Source organism: Callithrix jacchus, chromosome 12, assembly GCF_049354715.1.
Source record: "Callithrix jacchus isolate 240 chromosome 12, calJac240_pri, whole genome shotgun sequence".
Classification (NCBI taxonomy): Eukaryota; Metazoa; Chordata; class Mammalia; order Primates; family Cebidae; genus Callithrix; species Callithrix jacchus.
Genome location: NC_133513.1, coordinates 46,174,322 through 46,193,821, shown reverse-complemented (window position 1 = coordinate 46,193,821; position 19,500 = coordinate 46,174,322). Strand labels below are relative to the sequence as shown.

The 19,500-nt window shown below is 48.5% G+C and overlaps 1 protein-coding gene across 2 annotated transcripts; it reads left to right on the top strand.

Moving 5' to 3' along the window:
* The first annotated feature begins 594 nt into the window (after nucleotides 1-594).
* Nucleotides 595-15,731, top strand: RGR (retinal G protein coupled receptor). 2 transcript variants are annotated; one of them, XM_009009624.5, is made up of 7 exons: nucleotides 595-709; nucleotides 3,111-3,267; nucleotides 4,157-4,290; nucleotides 8,252-8,405; nucleotides 9,729-9,846; nucleotides 12,941-13,054; nucleotides 13,553-15,731. In XM_009009624.5, the coding sequence occupies exons 1-7, from the start codon at nucleotides 631-633 to the stop codon at nucleotides 13,682-13,684; spliced, it is 888 nt and encodes a 295-aa protein (XP_009007872.4). In that variant the 5' UTR covers nucleotides 595-630; the 3' UTR covers nucleotides 13,685-15,731.
* Nucleotides 15,732-19,500: the final 3,769 nt, after the last annotated feature.

The window sequence follows — 19,500 nt, the reverse complement described above, 5'->3', positions numbered from 1 at the left end:
AGGTTTATATTCACGATGTCTAACCAGGACTTACACAGACGCCAGGGACAAAAGACACTGACATTGCAGAAAAGTAAACAGAAGAGTCCAGTGGTTCCACTCCAGGGCATATAACTAGTTAGGGGCCGATTTGGAACCAGAACCCCATTCTCTGGTCCCAGTGGGGTTCTTCCTCTGACAGCAGGTAACTTCCCAAACCTCATCCTTTCCCCAGCGCTCTGGAGCACACACATGTGAGCCTGAGGACACACACGCACAGACACCGGGCTTGTCAGGAACAGCTGCGGCTCAAATTCCTCCGCTTGCTCCCCTCCCCTGGTTATGCAACTCTTTTCCAATTAGGCTTTCAGCCACACACAACATTTGGATTCCCTGACCTTAATCCTGTGCAATGGGGCTGAAATGAATGAGACAGGGCTCCATTCTGGCTTTCCAAAGGCTACATTGTCCAACTCGTGAATGAGTTCCTTCTGCTTGGGCCAAGAGGAGGAGGGAGGCATCCAGAAAAAGCCCAAGGTTCAGTATAATAACCTGCATGTGCCTGCACACATGTGGGATGGCCCTTTAAAAGGGAGGGCCTGGATGTGGGAAGCCAGAGACAGCTGGGTCACTGACGGAGGGAGAGCAAGAATGGCAGAGTCCAGCACCCTGCCCACTGGCTTCGGGGAGCTCGAGGTGCTGGCTGTGGGGATGGTGCTGCTGGTGGAAGGTGAGCCAGGCAGAACCTGGGGTACAGCAGGGCCCCAGTGGGTACTGAGGACCCAGGCTACCAATGTGGAGCTAGCAAGGAGAAGAGAGGTCCCCAAAGCCAGCTGGGTGTCAGGTCCCTTTGGCTGCCTCCCCTCTGTGCCTGGACTCAGGGGTTGTTCTGACACCTGAACCTGTGGGAGCAGAGAATAAGCCAGGCAAGGGCCAGGGAGGGAGAGACTTTAAGAGGGGACATCTGCCCAGGAGATGATCAAGAGCCAGGCTTTAGGACTTTTCATGTCCCTCCAGCCGGGAGAAAATTTAATCCACTGTTTGGAAATCCTGCTAAGAATCCCACATAAGATCAGTCCCCCAAAAAGCTCTGGGGACAGACAGCTCTGCCACCTGCTCTCGTGTGACTGTAACCAAGTCCCTTCAGCTCTCTGCCCTCAATGCCTTGACATTCCGAATGGGTGATTGTAAAGACTAAATGGGATAAAGGGCATCAAGTGCTAGCCTAAATAGACTCCAGAGTATTTAAGTTCATTCACTCCCATCCTCTCCAGCCTCACCACTATTTTCACTGTGTCTACTCCCAAGAGCCTAAGCACTTCCCACTGGAGGCTACCTGGGTCCGCCAGGTACCTACCCCAACCCAAAATCCCTAAGATGCTTGCTGAGGCCGGAGCTAGAGACAGTGTCAATCCTGATCTGCGCCAGCCCAAGCAAGGTTGATGGAGAATGCAGCTTTGGTTCAAAGCAGACCCAGAGAAAACATCAGCACATTTTCTCACCTAATGAGAACTGACAATGGAGAGGAAGTGACAGTCACTGTATTGGTCCTGAAGGCCCTGGACACAACTGTCTGGTGGCCCCAGCCCATGTCTCCCTTTCCTGAAGACCCTATAATCTAGCATCCCTCCAGGTCCTCAAACATGCCTTAAAAGTTTACCACTTTATTTTCTGGAAGGTATTTAAATTTACGTTTTTATTTCATGCTTGATGATTAGAAATATCATGATACATGCAATGCTTTGGTTTTTATTTTATTTAAAAAAATTTTAATAGCCTTGGGAGTACAAGTGCTTTTTGATTACATAGATGCATTACATCGTGGCAAATTCTGAGATTTCAGTGCACCCATCAACCCATATTAGGTTGTACCTAATATGTAGGTTTTTAAAATTCTACCCCCTCTTCCACTCTTTCCCTTCTGAGTCTCCAGAGTCAATTACGCCACTCTGTATACCTGTGCATACTCATGGTTTAGCTCCCACTTGTAAGTGAGAACAAATGGTATTTGGTTTTCCATTCCTGAGTTACTTCCCTTAAAATAATGGCCTCCAGCTCCATCCAAGTCACTGCATAAGATATTATTTCATCCTTTTTAAGGCTGAGTATTATTCCATGATGTATATATACCACATTTTCTTTATCCACTAATGGGTCAGTGGGCACTTACACTGATTCTGTATTTTTGCAATTCTGATTGTGCCGAAATAAACATAGATGTGGATGTGTCTTTTTGGTTGAATTAAATGGCGGATCTACTTTTAGTTATTTAAGGACTCTTTATACTCTTTTCCATAGAGGTTGTACTAATTTACATTCCCACCAGCAGTGTACAAGCATTCCCCTTTTACCACATCCATGCCCTTGATCTATTGTTTTTTGACTTTTTAATGATGACCATTCTTGTAGGAGTAAGGTTGTATATCTCATTGTACCATTTTATGTCTTTGCATATGCTATTCCCTCCTGGAATGCTCTTCCATGCACTGACCTGCAGGTAAGTGCTTCTTATAGTTTTGAAGGCAGGAGTTTTTCCTGTTCCTCACTTTAGATGGGGGAAGCTGGGGTTCAGAGAGCTTCAGGAGCAGCAAGTGAGGCCGCCAAGCCAAAATTCAAGGTCGGGTCTCTCTGCTGCCAGAGAACACCCCATTCAGGTTCATTTCCCTGCCTGGTTTCCTGGGCAGCTCTCAGCTCTAACATCAACTCTTCCCCTTGGAGGCTCTCTGACTTTGCTCTACAGCCCTTAGAGTAGGCATTTTGAAATCCAAAAGGAATCTAAAATCCAAAAGAACATAATGGAATTCAAGTTCCAGCTCTATCACTTACTAGCTATGTACTTAGGGCAAGTTAGCTACAGTCTCAGAGCCTCAGTTTCCCAGCTATAAATGGAGAAGAGAGTCCAACTGAAGGCAATGAAACGACTCATGTAAGGTGCTTACCCTGGTGCCTGGTGTGTGATAAGTGCCCTGCAGGTGTCAGTGATTGTGATTGTTATAGCATGAAACATGCTATATTGATTGTCTTCTTTGTCTGTCCGGGAGGTTGCTGATGCTCCATCCACCCCATGCACCCTGTTGTGACCCCAGCTGGGCTTCAGCAGCCCCAATGCCAGCCCCCACCCTTCCTTTCAGCTCTCTCCGGTCTCAGCCTCAATAGCCTGACCATCTTCTCTTTCTGCAAGACCCCGGAGCTGCGAACTCCTTGCCACCTGCTGGTGCTGAGCTTGGCTCTCGCGGACAGTGGAATCAGCCTGAATGCCCTCGTTGCAGCCACATCCAGCCTCCTCCGGTACCAGCCCCCTCCCCAATCCACAGGCTCTGGGATCCTGCCTGGGGCCTGACCTCTGGACCCCAGGCAGCCAGGCAAAAGGCATTTTTAGTACTTACGGAAAATTGGCCAAGGGCTAAGGGTGGGAAGGCTAAAATTGCCTAAATTCCAGATTATTTCTGAAGAACAGCAGCTGATTTCTGCAAGGCAGGGGTTACTGAAACCTGATGAAAGAGATGGCAGGCTGAGACATCAAGGGTGTGGGTTCTGTGAAAGCAAACAGGGGTTTGGCTGTTGTCTAATATCTCCTTATACACAAACCAGGGCCTTCCATCGCAGCTTCAGGAGGTGTTTATAAGATTGTTTTCTGAAGCAGACTGGACATTCTCATTCTGCTTTTGGTCACTACAGATGGAGGCTGGAGCCCACCTGGATGTACATGCTCAGGGCTGACCAGCCTGGGGGTCTGCATCAGTGAGAATTCTTCCTCCCACAATAAACAGAAGCTTCCAACTTTGCTTGGCCCTTGGGAATGGGGAGGCCTAGGGTCTCCCCTCTGACTTTCCCTTCATCTGTGTGACCTTGGCTTCGGTATTTTTGCCTCTTTGAGCCTCAGTTTCCCCACCGATCAAATACAAGCGTGAGCTCTCCTGTGACAGAGGCATCTGATCACACAGAGAGAGCCTACAGCCCAACCGTAGTGCAGTCAAAGTCGCCCACCATGGAGAGTGTGCATTGGGCTCCACCCCTTCAGCCCAGTGACTTAAGCTCTAAGGCCTTATAGCAAAGACAGTGATATCAAGGGCCTCTTCGGAGACGCAGGGCAACATTCAGGAATACACATTCCAAGCTGTACTTGGCAGGTGTGGGAGGTGGAAAGGGTTGGAGGGGAGGGGTCACTGGTGCCCAGTGTCTCCCACAGGCGCTGGCCCTACGGCTCGGACGGCTGCCAGATTCACGGCTTCCAGGGCTTTGTGACAGCGTTGGCCAGCATCTGCGGCAGTGCAGCCATCGCCTGGGGGCGCTATCACCACTACTGCACCCGTATGTATCTGGGCTCCTGGAGTGGAGGGACATCAATGCAGTGTGGAGAGGATAAGAGGCAGGGAGGGACAGTCAGAACTAGCTGCTGCTCCACGTTTCCCAGTACAGGGAAGTGTGGGTGGCTGTGAGTATGCATGCCTATCGTGTGTGGGCACTCATTTCAGGAAAGGAGGGAGGGTGGAAGCGTGTGCAGGAGACCTGTTGAGGTTCCCTTGCCATGACTGCAACCTTGGTCGTCAGGGATCCTCTCTGACTTGAGATCAGGGATATAGAAAATGTCCTTGCAGACAGGCACTACTGAGGCGCAGAGAGGCTGTGTGTATGTGTGTGTAGCTGGGCATGTGCCCTGGCACCTCACCCTTCCATGATGCTTCATGAAAACTGCTCCAGCTCTAGATTTGTCAAGCTGCATCGTCAAATGCCATCTTCATAATTGGCTATATCAGTGTACAAACAGCTCTGTTTTTCCTTGACTTTTTTTTCTTTTTTTTTTTTTGGGCGGGGGGACAGAGTCTTGCTCTGTTGCTCAGGCTGGAGTGCGGTGGTGCAATCTCAGCTCAAGGCAACCTCTGCCTCCCAAGTTCAAGCAATTCTCCTGCCTCAGCCTCCCTAGTAGCTGGGATTACAGGCACGCGCCACCACGCCCAACTAAGTTTTGTATTTTTAGTAGAGACGGTGTTTCACCATGTTGGTCAGGCTGTTCTGGAACTCCTGGCCTCATGATCCACCCGCCTCTGTCTCCCAAAGTGCTGGGATTACAGTTGTGAGCCACTGCGCCTGGCCTGATTTTTTTTTTTCTTAAAAGTGAATCACTTTTTTGGCCGGACACGGTGGCTCATGCCTATAATCCCAGTACTTTGGGAGGCCGAGGCGGGAGGATCACAAGGTCAAGAGATCGAGACCATCCTGGCCAACATGGTGAAACCCCATCTCTACTAAAAATACAAAAATTAGCTGGGCATGGTGGCACGTGCCTGTAATCCCAGATACTCAGGAGGCTGAGTCAGAGGAATTGCTTGAACCCAGGAGGCAGAGGTTGCAGTGAGCCAAGATTGCGCCATTGCACTCCAGTCTGGCGCCTGGTGGCGGAGTGAGACTCTGTCTCAAAAAAAAAAAAGTGACTCACTTATTAAAATGTAAACACTTGCTTCAAGCTCATTCTAAACAATATCTGGGAAATTACAGGTTTAATGTACTTATAATTTTAATACACATTAAAATGAAAACATGCTCATCCAGAGACCATCTAGAACCCTGTTCACCACCAAGGGTACATAAATATGCTTTGGGGAGCTGTGGCTCAGCTCACCCTCCTAGCAAACCCTCAGCTCACAGCCTCAGAAGCAAAGGCACAGAGAAGTTAAGCAGCTTGCCTAGGGTCACACAGCTACTAAGGATAGAGCTGCCATTGGTCATGACCTTGTACCTCCAAGTCCTGAGCTATGAATTTGCCCAGCACAGAGGCTGCTGTGAGGTCTATGGCCAGCACAGCCTCAAGCTATGGCATGGCCTCTTTGGAATCCACAGAACTTCCCTTGCCACAGTCAGATGTACAGCCTCCTTCTCTGCAAAGTCACTGCCCCTCATGGGTCTCTCCTATCATATGCCTCTCTCCAGGCCAAAATGCTGCCTTCAGTCTCATCATTTTGAATGGTGATGGGTGAGCCCCTCCTGTCCACCTGACTTCAGGAAACTTCTCCCACTACTTCTATCCCAGCCCCAACCCCTAATGCCCCTTTGGATTATCTTACACACACACACACACACACACACACGCACGCACACCACCACCACCACTACCACCACCTCAGACAGCAACAGGCTTTTCTGCCTCAATATAGAACAGTTAATCCCTGTGCCAGGGTCCTCAGATCAAAGCCCTTTCAATACTGAGGGCATGGCAGAGCAGTGTGAAGACAGGCAAAGGGGAAGAAGGAAGTCTGAATTCATGTACTCCATCACTGGGTGGTTGTAGGCATCTGTTTCTAAAGCTGAAAAGTCTGAGGCAGCACAAGGGTCCAGGTAGGTATTAATTATTGTGCCCACAGAGAATCACTTGTACCCGGGAGGCAGAGGATGCAGTGAGCTGAGATAGCACCACTGTGCACTCCAGCCTGGGCAACAGAATGAGAGTAAGAAAGAAAGAAAATAAGAGAGAAAGAGAGAGAGAGAGAGAGAGAGAGAGAGAGAAAAGAGGGAGGGAGGGAGGGAGAGTGAGAGAGAGAGGGAGGGAGAGGCCAGGAACAGTGACTCATGCCTGTAATTCCAACACTTTGGGAGGCCAAGGTAGGTAGATTACTTGAGGTCAGGAGTTCAAGACCAGCCTGACCAACATGGTGAAACCCCAATCTCTACTAAACATACAAAAAAATTAGTCAGGCATGGTGGCATGAGCCTGTAATCCCAGTTACTTGAGTGGCTGAGGAAGGAGAATTGCTTGAACCCAGGAGACAGAGATTGCAGTGAGCCAAGATCACACCACTGCACTCCAGCCTGTGTGACAAAGTGAGACTGTCTCAAAAAAACTTCACAAAAAGATAGAAAGAACTGACATCTTAACTATATTGAGTCTTCCTATTCATGCACATAATTATTGTGCCTGCAGTTGGGGTGGGAGTTGTCTTAGTCTGCCCAGGTGCCTATGATAGAATGCCACAGACTGGGTGGCTTGAACGACAGAAATTTATTTCTCACAGTTATGCAGGATGGGAAGTCCAAATTCAAGGTGCCAGCATGGTCAGAGTCAGTGAGAGCTTGCTTTTTGGTTTATATGTTCACCTTCTTGCCATGTCCTCAGATAAAAAGAGAGAGATTGTCACTCCTGTGTTCCTTCTTTTATTTTTTTGAAACAGAGTGTCACTCTATTGCCCAGGCTAGAATATAGTGGCACGATCTCAGTTCACTGCAACCTCTGCCTTCCGGGTTCAAGTGATTCTCTGCCTCAGCCTCCTGAGTAGCTGGGACTACAGGCATATGCACCATGCCCAGCTAATTGTGTGTCGTCTTATAAGGGCACTAATCGCATCATGGGGGCTCCACCCTTTTGGCCTAGTTATCTCCCAAAGGCTCCACCTCCAAATGCCATCACACTGGGGATTAGGGCTTCAACATACAAGTTTGAGGGGACACAAACATTAGGTTCATATCAGAAGGGCACATCCAAGCAAACTGTATCTGGGGCCATATCAGTAGAAGCAAAGTGTCAGATGAGGGAGGTAGTAGATATGCTCTTCTCTCCCAATCAGACCCCACCTGGAGACCTGTCCGCTGCCCTGGGATCTTATATACAAAAGAGTATAACAAATGAACAGTAGACAGAGAAGGGCACCTGAGAAGTGCATCCTGAAGCCAGATTCAGGAGAAACCACTGGATGGGAAAGACTCAATGACACTGCAACAGAGAGGAGGGCTTCAGGGTGGGGACCAGAGGAGGTCAAATTAGCATGGCTGAGTCACATCAAAAGATGCTGCTGGGACCTAGCCTCTGACATTGGCACTGAGATTGAGCCCCACCCCCCGAGTCAAGCATTCTCAGAGGGTGTCCTGGAAGCAGGGGCAGTGGCCTGATGCTGAACAAGTGCTGAGGGTGGTGGTAAGTCCAGACTTCTGCCTCCATCCCCTATGACCCTAACGCGAACCTCTGCCCATGCTTCTTTCTGAACCTTGGCTTTGAAAACACATCTGTCTCTTTGCCACTCTCTTCTTCTCTCTGATGGTATAGTGAGTCTGTCTGGAGACCTTCACTATCCATTATCTATTTCATTCTTCATAACCATCCTCTGAGGCAAGGATTATCATTCCCGTTGTGGGCGAGAATACTGAGGCTCAAGAGAAGCCCTTAGCTATTAAGCATCAGAGCTGGGATTCAGGGACACTCTTCGAGATCGGGAAGTCCATTCTTTCTCGCTCTACCAAGCAATCTGCTCCTTATAATCTTCTCTTCCTCCTCTGTCCTGTGCAGGCAGCCAACTGGCATGGAACTCAGCCATCTCTCTGGTGCTCTTCGTGTGGCTGTCTTCCACCTTCTGGGCAGCGTTCCCCCTCCTGGGTTGGGGCCACTATGACTATGAGCCACTGGGGACATGCTGCACCCTGGACTACTCCAAAGGGGACAGGTGAGGTGGGAGGATCATCTTTGAGGCTCCATGGGAATCTTAGCTTTGAAATACTACGCCAAGGGTGCCCAAGATGAAAATCCAAATGGGAAAATGGCAACATGTGCCAGAAAATCTCAACTCCTTAGTCATGATACTCACCTGCAGGTGGACAGTGGGACTGGAAAAGGCCTGTTCTGAAAACTGGCCAGGTGATGGGAATGTTATGAAAATTAGGGCCCAGAGTTGAACCCAAAAAGAGACATTATACAATAAGCCATTGGCTTGTGTAAGTGAAAGCAGTCACCAAGCCGCGCCACCAACTGTCCCAGCACAGTTGGCCATCATGGCTGTGACCTCATCAATTTCTAGAGGGAGCTATCCCTTGGTACAATAGATTCAAAGAACATTAAGGTCCTTGCATTGGGAGGAAATGGCCTGAGCATATGCTATGAGGCAATCCCTGGGGAGACAGGACTGAATGCATAAGGGTGCCCACCCTCATGGGGCTTGTGTTCTGGTACTGCCCCATCAGGCTGCTCTATGGAGATAAGAGCTTTGGAGGATCCTTTAGGAACAGCTCTGGGGAGTAGTCACATGGGCTCTAGCCCCTCTTGCTTTCACCAGAGCCACATTGCATTCATCTGCTTTACCCATGGTGTTTAATCATGAGGCATCTGCACTGGATGACAGGCTTTCCAGGTGATGCTCTCTTGAGAATGCTGGGCCTGGTCCAAGTGTCCAGTCCTTCCAGCTGCCCCTGCCTGGTGGACAGCTCCAAGGTGACATAGCTTCCCTCAGGAAATGGGAATCTGCCTCCCTGGGACTCCCACCATTCTCGGTCAGCCCCTTCACCTCCCCATGACCACTATTTAGGGCCCCAGGCTCTTCTGTGGTCCCTTTAATCATTTCTTCAGTGACATAATATCCAATCTTCTTGTTATCCACAGTCTCCTTTTAAAACCCTTGGGCCTAGAACGCTCGTTGGATGTTCCTCTTGGTTCACTGACATCCCCACCACTGAGTGAACATGTTTCCCAAACTAAAATTTCCCATTCTTTATGCTTGGGGGACAAAGAGGAAAGCAGTTCTGAGCACTTGAACAAGACAGAGACCTATTCCTTCTTGCAGCTCCCTGGCTTCTAAAGGCAAGTTCTATGGGGACCTTGTAGCTCCCTGGCTCCTAAAGGGAGTTCACGTGGGACCTGGGAGCAACCACACTAAGTGCTTGTCTGAATGGGGCATTTCCCCACATCCAATTATCTAGAGCAGAGCTGGTGGGCCTTGAGGGTAGCCGGCCATCCCTGGGAGCTGACCCCAATCCTCTACCTGCTCTGCCTGCAGAAACTTCACTAGCTTCCTCTTCACCATGTCCTTCTTCAACTTCGCCATGCCCCTCTTCATCACGATCACGTCCTACCGGCTCATGGAGCAGAAACTGGGGAAAAGTGGCCATCTCCAGGTAAGAACCCCCCTCCTGGAGTGTTATCAGATGGTGCTGTGCAGCTCCAGGCTCTTGGTGTCCTGAACAAAGAACTGGATGTGACACACACAAATAGCAAAGCAAACATGTATTGCTTTTGCAGCAAAGCAAAGGCAGCAAAAGTTTATTCAGCACAGTATTATACTCTCGGAGAGGGGAGAGTGGACTGATCTCTGATAAATGAGATCAGCACCAGTTTGGTGTATTTAAGGTTCCCAAAGCTACCTAATCTCTAGCGAGTCTGCCGTTTGACTGATAGGTGGGTTGCTAAGTTACTTTGGTTCTTGTGCCCTTGCCTGTCACCTCCATCCCATAATCTTAAGTACATGCATGATATGCAGCACATATGCATGAGCTTTAATGAGCTTATTATCATACAGGGTCATTTTAAGGATAGTTTTTCTCTCCAATGCACATGCCCATTTCTGAGGAGCTGCCTCTAACAGGTTTGGTCGAGATCTAGACGGCCATGGGGGCTTCTTACTCACTTTTTACTCTTATTTTTGTTTTGGCTGCTCAACTCCTGTTTCTTGTCTTGCTTCTTGCTCACCACCTCTTCACCTTGCTTCTGCTTCTACTCATTCCACCTTTAACCTCCAATTCCCTTTGCTATTCCCCTGCCTCAAGAGCAGCAGAAATTTCTTGGTTCCTCTCAGGGACACTAGGGAATATGAACAATGTGACATTCAGCAACAGGGGTTTTCTTCATTTTTCAATGATCAGGAGACAATCCAGCTTGTACACAGTATAGGATGTTAGAACTGGAAGCCACTCTCCCTTTGCTCAGCTCGCCAAGGCCTGGGGAGCAAGGATGAGGACTGCTCAGATTCATCCAGATCAGATAACTCTGGAACCAGGGCTCCCTGCCCAACACCATCCATGCTGTTCCACTTAATTCTTCCCAAGGATCTGAGGTTTGGCACAAAATCACAGGCTTTTTAAATGCTACTTTTAAACTGCTTTGAGATGTTTAATGTAATCACAGTCTCAGGCTGGTGCCCACAAGATAAAAATCAAGCTTACAGGAACATTTGTCCAAGAAATACAATACTTCAAAATAAGCCCTTCTGGTCATTTTTAAATTTCTGCATTACTATTCCCTTGCCACGGTTTTATTTTAACTTGGTCACCTGGATGACCTCTAGCAAAGGAGTCATAGTAAGCAACAAAGATTAGAACACATTCAGATACTAGTATTATTTCACCTTTGCAACCACTCTATGATGAAGGAGGTTTTCTTGTTCCTTCTCTCTCTCTTTTTTTTTTTTTTTTGTCACCCTGGCTGGAGTGCAGTGGCGTGATCTCGCCTCACTGCAACCTCCACCTCCCGGGTTCAAGCAGTTCTCCTGCCTCAACCTCCCTAGTAGCTGGAATTACAGGCACCCACCACCATGCCTCACTTTGTTTTGTATTTTTAGTAGAGACAGGGTTTCACCATATTGGTCAGCCTGGTCTTGAACTCCTGACTTCAGGTGATCCACCTGCCTTGGGTTCCTAAAGTGCTGGGATTACGGGCTTGAGCCACCACGCCTGGTCAAAAGGAGATTTTCTTATCCCTGTGTTGTGGACTAAAAAGTTGAGGCTGAGAAGGGGGTTAACTAAGCAACTCACCAAAAGCCACACACCTAGATTCAAACCTAGGTTTGGGACTCCACCACTCACGTGGTCAATCACAGTGTATAAAAGAAACACTCTCTTTTTAAGGCACTGCATCTGCCATTTTATTTATTTATTGTGAATTGGAAAGGGATTGTGCAAATCTATTTTCTTTGGAGCCCCTATGCTCCCCCGAGGTCACAGAATGAGAGCAAGGGTTTTGCTGGGACCAGAATCCGTTCCCCTGGCTCCCAGCTGGCCGCTGGCATACTTGCCAACTCCAGGCTATCCTGCACGATGCCTGCCCCAAGCCCTGTCTGGAGGCGCAAAGTTCACATTTATTGGAGGCTCAGTCCAGCGGGAAACATGGCTGCCACCATAATCTCCTCATTTTTCTGGGTTGACTTTAAACCATTGTCTCTGGTGGCATCAACAAGGTCACACGCAGGGACCCCATCCCGAGCCGAGCGGCTTCCCAGGATGGAGCAGCCTCCCCAGGGGAGTCCACGTCTCTCGGCCTCAGCCCCCAGGAGTGCCCGGCAGTGCTGAGCTCCCTTGTTTTTCTTTCTTTCTTTCTTTCTTTTTTTTTTTCTCAAATAAGGGACAATTAAGAGGAAAAAAAAATGTCTCTTGGTCAACATATTTTAAAAATCAAAGATAGAAGAAAATATGTTCTCTTCCGACTTAATTACCCTCTCTGTTAAAGAAAGTCATTTCAGGGAGAAAACGGGCACGAACTTTAGCGTCAGAATTTGCACATCCGCGTGTCTGTGCGGGGCAGGGACCTGGCAGCGCCAGCTGAAGTTCAGTGCGAGTCTTTCTCCCCCTCGTGGCCCCAGGCGGCACCCCAGCATCTCCCTCTCTCCGGACAAGCCCCTTCCCCACTGGTTGTATTTCACATTGGGAGCCGAGACTGGGTGGTCTCGCCAGGTGGCTGTAGCTGCGGATGGTGAGTTGGTTCTAGGACTGAGGTCTGAGGGCAGCTCAGCCTGGGGCCCCTTGTACATGTACTCACAGAGCCCAGGATTCCTCTTAAAGAGCACAGGTCAGGGCCAGGCACAGTGGCTCATGCCTGTAATCCCAGCACGTGGGGCGGCCGAGGTGAGAGGATCCCTTTAGCCCAGGAATTCGAGACCAGCCTGGGCAACATAGTGAGACCCTGTCTGTATTTGACAAACAAACAAAGACTACAGACCCAGGAGGAAGCTCATATCCACCCCAGTCTCAGCCTCCAGCCATGTCAGTTATTATCAGGCCATTTTACAGACACAGCAGCGGAGGTCAGGCAAGTTTAAATAAAAGGCTTAAGGTCACACAGCCTTAAACAACAGAGAGCCCCTCTGGTCTCAAGTTTCCCTGCAGACTCAGCCCCCTCCTGAAGCCCAGCCCGGCTGAGCACTGACCTGATCTTCTCAACCACACAGGGCTGTGGGCCGCCTGGTGCAAGCTGAGGTTTTCTGTGACAATTTCTCCCCAGGTGAACACCACTCTGCCAGCCAGGACGCTGCTGCTAGGCTGGGGCCCGTATGCCATCCTGTATCTATATGCGGTCATCGCAGACGTGACTTCCATCTCCCCCAAACTGCAGATGGTATAGATACTTCTCGTACCCAGAACTAGACCCCTCTTGTCTTTGTGTCTGTCTCACCTCATGACTCTTTCTGGATTTATGGCCTCTGTGCCAGTCTCTTCCTCTCTGTTTCTTCCTTTGGATCCTCATAATGCATAGAACATTAGTTCGCCCTCCTCATCCCCCACCTCGTTCCTGAGTTAGACCAGGCCACTGTTTGACATTGCCTAAATCTCATGTGAGATGACAGGGACAGCAAGCCAGATGGTACACATAAAGACTCTGTGAACAGGGGTTGAGATTGGTGCCCAGGCAGGGAGCAGGTGGGTCTGGACAGGAGTATCACTGCATGGGGCTCCGTGAGCCCTGCATCTCTGCCAGCTAGTCAGGGAGGGCTCCAAGCCTGCAGAACCAAACGATTGGCAGCTGCAGGGGGAGGGTGACTGGGGTCACCAGGTGGGACCAGAGAGAGGTGTGGTGGCTTTGAAGCTTCTTTCCTGGTATTTTCTGCCACGACAGGTGCCTGCCCTCATTGCCAAAATGGTGCCCACGATCAATGCCATCAATTATGCCCTGGGCAATGAGATGATCTGCAGGGGAATCTGGCAGTGCCTCTCACCACAGAAGAGCGAGAAGGACCGAGCCAAGTGAGGCTGCTACCCTGGACTGAGCCCCAGGCCAGGAGGCTGCCCCAGGAGTCCTGCCCAGCAGCCTCAGCGGCCAAGCCCAGACACTCTCCCACCATCCCTAGTGGCCCCCTGGAGCCTGGCCCTAGGCTGGACACAAGGATTCAGAAAGACACCAGGCTGCATGGAAAGAGCCAGATGGACCTGAGTGTCGGTCATAGCCCTTTACACCCAAGGCTGAGAGGCCTCAGGAAAGTCACCCCTTTTTAAAAATAATAAAAGGGAGTACAGGGCAGTCTTGTTACATGGATAGATTGTCTACTGGTGAAGCCTGGGCTTTTAGTGTAACCATCATCCTAATAATACACATTGTACCCATTCAGTAATTTCTCATCCTTCACCCCCTCCCACCTTGTCACCCTTCTGAGCCTCCAATATCTACTAACTCCATGTCCATGTGTGCACATTATTAAGCTCCCACTTAAGTGAGAACATGAGGTATTTGACTTTCTGTTTTTGAGTTATTTCACTTAAAATAATGACCATCCATGTTGCTGCAAAAGACATGATCTCATTCTTTTTTATGGCAGTGTAGTATTCCATATATATGAACATTTTCTTGATCCAATCATCTGCTGATGGGTTGATTCCATATCTTTGCTACTGTGAACAGTGCTGTGATAAACATACAAGGGCAGGTTTCTTTTTGAGACACTGATTTCTTTTCCTTTGGGTAGATACCAGTAGTGGGACTGCTAAATCAAATGGTAGCTCCATTTTTAAGACAGTATGGAGAAATCACCCTACTGTTTTCCACGGGGGTTGTACTAATTTACAGTCTCACCAACAGTGCACAGGCGTTCCCTTTTCTCTGCATCCTCACCAGTATCTGTTATTTTTTGACTTTTTAATAATAGGCATTCTCACTGGCGTGAGATAAGATCTCACTGTGGTTTTAATCTCCATTTCTCTAATGACTAGCGATGTTGAGCACTTTTTCACATGCTTCTTAGCCACCCATATGTCTTTTTGAAAAAAGTGTTTATTCATGTCTTTTGCCCATTTTTTAAATGGTGTTATTTGGACTTATTTGTTGAGTTGAGTTTCTTGTATATTCTGGATAATAGTCTCCTACTGGACAACACAGTTTGGGAATATTTTCTCCTGTTCTGCAGGTTGTCTGTTCATTCTGTTGATGGTTTATTTTGCTGCGCAGAAACTTTTTAGTTTAATTAAGTCCCATTTGTCTTTTTTCGGTTTTGTCGCTTGTGCTTTTGAGGTTTTTGTCATAAATTCTTTGCCTCGACCAATGCCCAGAAGAGTTTTTTCTAGATTTTCTTCTAAGATTTTTGTAGTGTCAGTTCTGACAATTGAGTCTTTAATCCATTTTGAGTTGTTTTTTTTTTTAAAGACAGGATCCTGCTCTTTACCAGGATGGAGTGCAGTGGCGCCATCGTAGCTCACTGCAACCTTCACCTCCCAGGTTCAAGCAGTTCTCATGCCCCAGCCTCCTGAGTAGCTGGGATTACAGGCACATATCACCAAGCCTGGCTATTTTTTTGTTTGTTTTTGTTTTTGTTTTTGTTTTTAGTAGAGACAGGGTTTCACCATGTTGGACATGCTGGTCTCAAACTCCTGACCTCAGGTGATCCATCTGCCACCCAAAGTGCTGGGATTACAGGCATGAGCCACTGTGCCTCGTCTTGAGTTGATTTTTATATATAGTGAGAGATATGGGTCCAGTCTCGTTCTTCTGCATATGGCAATCCAATTTTGCCCGCACCATTTATTGAACAGGGTGTCCTAACATCACTCCTTCTAAACCTTCTAACCCTTAACGTAAAGATGTTAAGTGGACTTCACAGGGTTGATGTGAGGCTGGAAGGTAACATGTACTCACTAAGTACATACAAAATACTCATCAAAACAGAGCTGCTTGTTAAATCTTGGCCACACCCTCTAGGGACTCAGTCTTACATAGAAACGGGTCAAAGCCTTGGGGTTTGCTGGTGGGAGCTCCAGCTAGGCTGCCAGTGTTCAAACACCACCAATTAAACTGTGATCTGCTGCCAGTCACTTCTGCCTGTGCATCATTTCCCAAGTCGGGAGGCAAGATAACGGCAGTGGCAACTTGACTGCATAGGAAGGACCAGAACATTCCCTGGCAAGTGCAGGGTCCTAAGTGAGACCCAGGGCCCTGCAGGGAAATGGAGATGGTGAGCAGAACATTCTCTGGCATGGTAAGTGCTCACAGAGTGCCAGCCACCAGCACAAGCCAGTCAAAGACAGCCTCTGGTAATATGGGGCTTGGCCTGCACATTGCTTTAAAATGTTTTGAGGTTCATTGCCAACATAAAAAAATCAGAACAATTTATTTAAATCCAGAGGTCAGAAGATGAGGCCTTATCAGGCCACCTTCCTACAAGGTTTCAGTTTGCAGAGCTCAGGGCAGCTTGGGCCTTTGCCCAGGACACGTGCTCTTCTGTCAGCTGCAGTGCCTGTGTTCCCTGTAGATCCTGTGGGCCTCTGGATATGTGACTAGAGCCATCCTGGGTCCCCAAGAGAAGGAGACAAGGCCAAACACATCAGCATCCTCACCTGTGCTCGGGGAGAGGGAGGGAGGAAGGCAGTTTGGCCAGGCTGCTTTCAGGGATGGCTTAAGCTCAAGCCCTGCATCCCCAAGGCTTCCTGGAGGAGGGAAAGGTGGGCTTGGCCATGGCCACCCTGGCCTGGGTTGGCAGGAGATGGGAAGGGCTGAAGCAGCACCTGGTTGGGTATAACCACAGTCCACGAGAAGCTACTCACTTCAGAAGCCCCATGTCTGCCCACATCCCCAATTCCCACTCACAGGGTGGGCTTGGAGAGACTCATCACCTTCGGGCTTTTCTACCCATGTTCCCAAGCATGTTTAGAATCATTGTGCCCTGTGAACAGACACTGCCTGCAGGGCCTCTCCCCTGCCCTCCTTCCCACCAGCCTCACAGCCTCCTCGGCATCCCTGCCTTTTTTTTAAGAACCTCAGCTGCCTCTGGAGGAAGAGAACAAAGGAGGTGACTGAATCCTCTCTGAAGTCCACCTCCTCGTGGGCCCTTGGCACAGTCACTGAGCTTGGGTAGGAATCAAAGTCCTCCCATCCCTGGCACTTGGCCTGGGAGAAGCTAGACCACAGCCCACAGAGGCTTAAATCCTTCTCAGGCTCACTTTGCTTTGCCCAATCCCCAGGGTGATGGATTCACAGCCCTCAAGCTCTCTGCTGACTTTCTACAATGAATATTTACCACTTTTGCAATCACAAAAACATGAAAGAAAAAAATGTTACTTCTACCTCCTTCAGTGTTTTATCCCTGGCTGTAGTTGTGTGTTCCCCGCAGAGCCCATGGGCCTCTGGGTCTGTGACAGTAATTCAGGAGTCTCCATTATGTATATACACAGGAGTCCCTGAATGTATATCAGCAGCTCCTACAGAGTCAGCACTTTGGAAGCAGACGTGGCGAGTGCAGGGTCCTGAGTGAGACCCAGGGCCCTGCGGGGAAATGGAGATGGTGGGCAAGGTGATGGAGGAAGTCTGATGAGAAGGTGCAGCGGACCCAGGACCATGGAGGCAGGAGAAAGCAAGCTCTGTCCCACAGAGCAGAGGGGAGAAATAGATAAGCCCCATCAGTCTGACTTTGCTGAACGTCCTTCCCACCAGCCTTCCTCTCCTGCCCCCTTCCCAGGCTCCTCTGGAGCAACTGCTCACCCTTTCTTGGGCATCCCTAGGTCTTTTTTCTTCATTCACTTGTGTCCCATTAATGTCACCCCCTGCAGGCACAGTGAGTTTTAGGGGGACACACCAACAAGTTGCCCATGTTAGTCATCACAGACACCACAATGCTCTCTCCAAGTTCCGTGCAGCCCTGGAGAACTGGGGCCACAGGTGGAAAGGGGAACAAGAGCAAGGTGTGAAGACCGAATCTGGAGAAGTCAGGAAGGAAAACATAAGTGTGAAAACAGCAGAGACGGTGCCAGAGCCTCATCTGCAGAGCACAAGGGCTCAGGGCATCTTCATCGGAGGCCCGGAGAATCTGCCCAACCTTCCCTGTCCTGGCCTCTGACCACACGCTACACTAAAGAACACACTGATACAGACCCACAGACTGGACTTGGAAGGGGCCACCAGGGGGCAGGTGTACGTCCAGAGCCAGCAAGCACCAAGCACCAGAAAATGCCACCTCCAGCAATCACTTCCTCGTTTGTAAGCCAGCATCCATTTCACCCCTGAATCCCTGTCTGTGTTACTTACTTCTGACATATTCACTTATCCATCCAATACGTATCTACCGAACAGCTGCTGTGTGTCAGACACGTGCTTGATGTGATGACACAGTACCAAGATCCTTTCTAGATACTGCTGAAAAATGTCCACTGTCTCTTTGTTACATTTGTGAGTAAAATACAGTTGTTAACAATAGCTAGGAAATCAAAGGTAGAAATTACAGTACAGCTGTGTCCAAGTAGGTGGAATCAGGTATAATAATGTAATAAGTGTTATCAAGACAGCCCAGAAGATTCCTTTAAAATCTCTGCAAGTCCTTATCACAAAACTAAACGCTTATCCCAGGCTCTAGATAAATTCAGCGTGCACTCTGTGCTTCACTGTGTACTTGGTTTAATTGTATTTCAAGGGAATTATCCCCCAATGACTTTCAATGCGTAGCCAATTTTAGCCCCACTTTGGATTTTTAAAAATTTCTATTTGACTTGGGAACCATCTTTTTTTTTCTTTTTTCTTTTCTTTCTCTCTCTCTCTTTTAAGCCACCTAGTCCTCTGTAAGCAAACCACCATTATTTCTAAGAAAAGTTTTCCCTAAATTGCAATCCACAGAGGAAGGCCCCATAACATGCACCCCTGTGGTGTGACCAGGCCCTGCTGTCCCCTCGCTGGGTAGCCTTGGGAGTCAAGACCCACTCTGGTCCATCCCCTCTGTCATCTCAGTCCCTGGGGGCTCTGACACAGGAGAAGGTTCTCAAACATCATCGAAATTCTTTTCTCCACACTAGATGTTTGTGGTGGACTGAATGTTTGTGTCCCCTGAAATTCCTGTGTTGAAACCCTAACGCCAAGTGTGGTTGTATTGGAAATACAGTTAAATGAGGTCATAACAGTGGAGGCCTGATCCCATAATATTGTGTCCTTATGAGAAGGGACACCAGAGAGCCTCAACTGTCTCTTCCCCCACCCCATGCAAACCTCCAGGAAAGAACATGTGAGCTTACTGTGAAAAGTTGGCCCAGCCCAAGGAGAGAGCCCTCACCAGACACCAACACTGCCGGCACCTTGATCTCGGACTTCCAACCTTCAGAAACATGCAAAATAAATTTCTGTTGCTTGAGCCACCCAGTCTATGTATTTTGTTATAGCAGCTTTAACAAACTAATACAATGTTACATCAAAGCTCATCATTGAAACAGATAATAGTGGAGGGGACCAACAGTCCAGCTGGTACCTCTAGCCCCAGAACACCCAGTGCCTCTTCTGCAGAACCCCAGGATTGTACAAAACCCAATTTAAAAGTCACCAAATTTGGCTTCTAAGATTCCTCCCACTCTAAGATCCATTGATTCTAGAATGTGTTTAAGTTATTTCACAAAGAAATGTAAGTACGATAGAATATTATCACCCATTTCATCTTCTCTCTGGGAAAGATGGCTCTGTTCTGTTCCTTTAGTCTATATTTCTGTTTTGATACTAGTACCATGCTGTTTTGATTACTGTATCTTTGTAGTATAGTTTGAAGTTAGGTAGTGTGATAAGTCCAGCTTTGGTGTTTTTTTTGCTTATGATTTTCTTGGCTATGCAGG

Bases quoted from the DNA above. Each gene is read 5' to 3' on its own strand.
- RGR (XM_009009624.5), top strand. From the start codon at position 631: ATGGCAGAGTCCAGCACCCTGCCCACTGGCTTCGGGGAGCTCGAGGTG. The intron at 3,268-4,156 runs GTACCAGCCCCC...ACTGGTGCCCAG, and splicing joins GCCACATCCAGCCTCCTCCG to TGTCTCCCACAGGCGCTGGC. The intron at 13,055-13,552 runs GTATAGATACTT...CTGCCACGACAG, and splicing joins TCTCCCCCAAACTGCAGATG to GTGCCTGCCCTCATTGCCAA.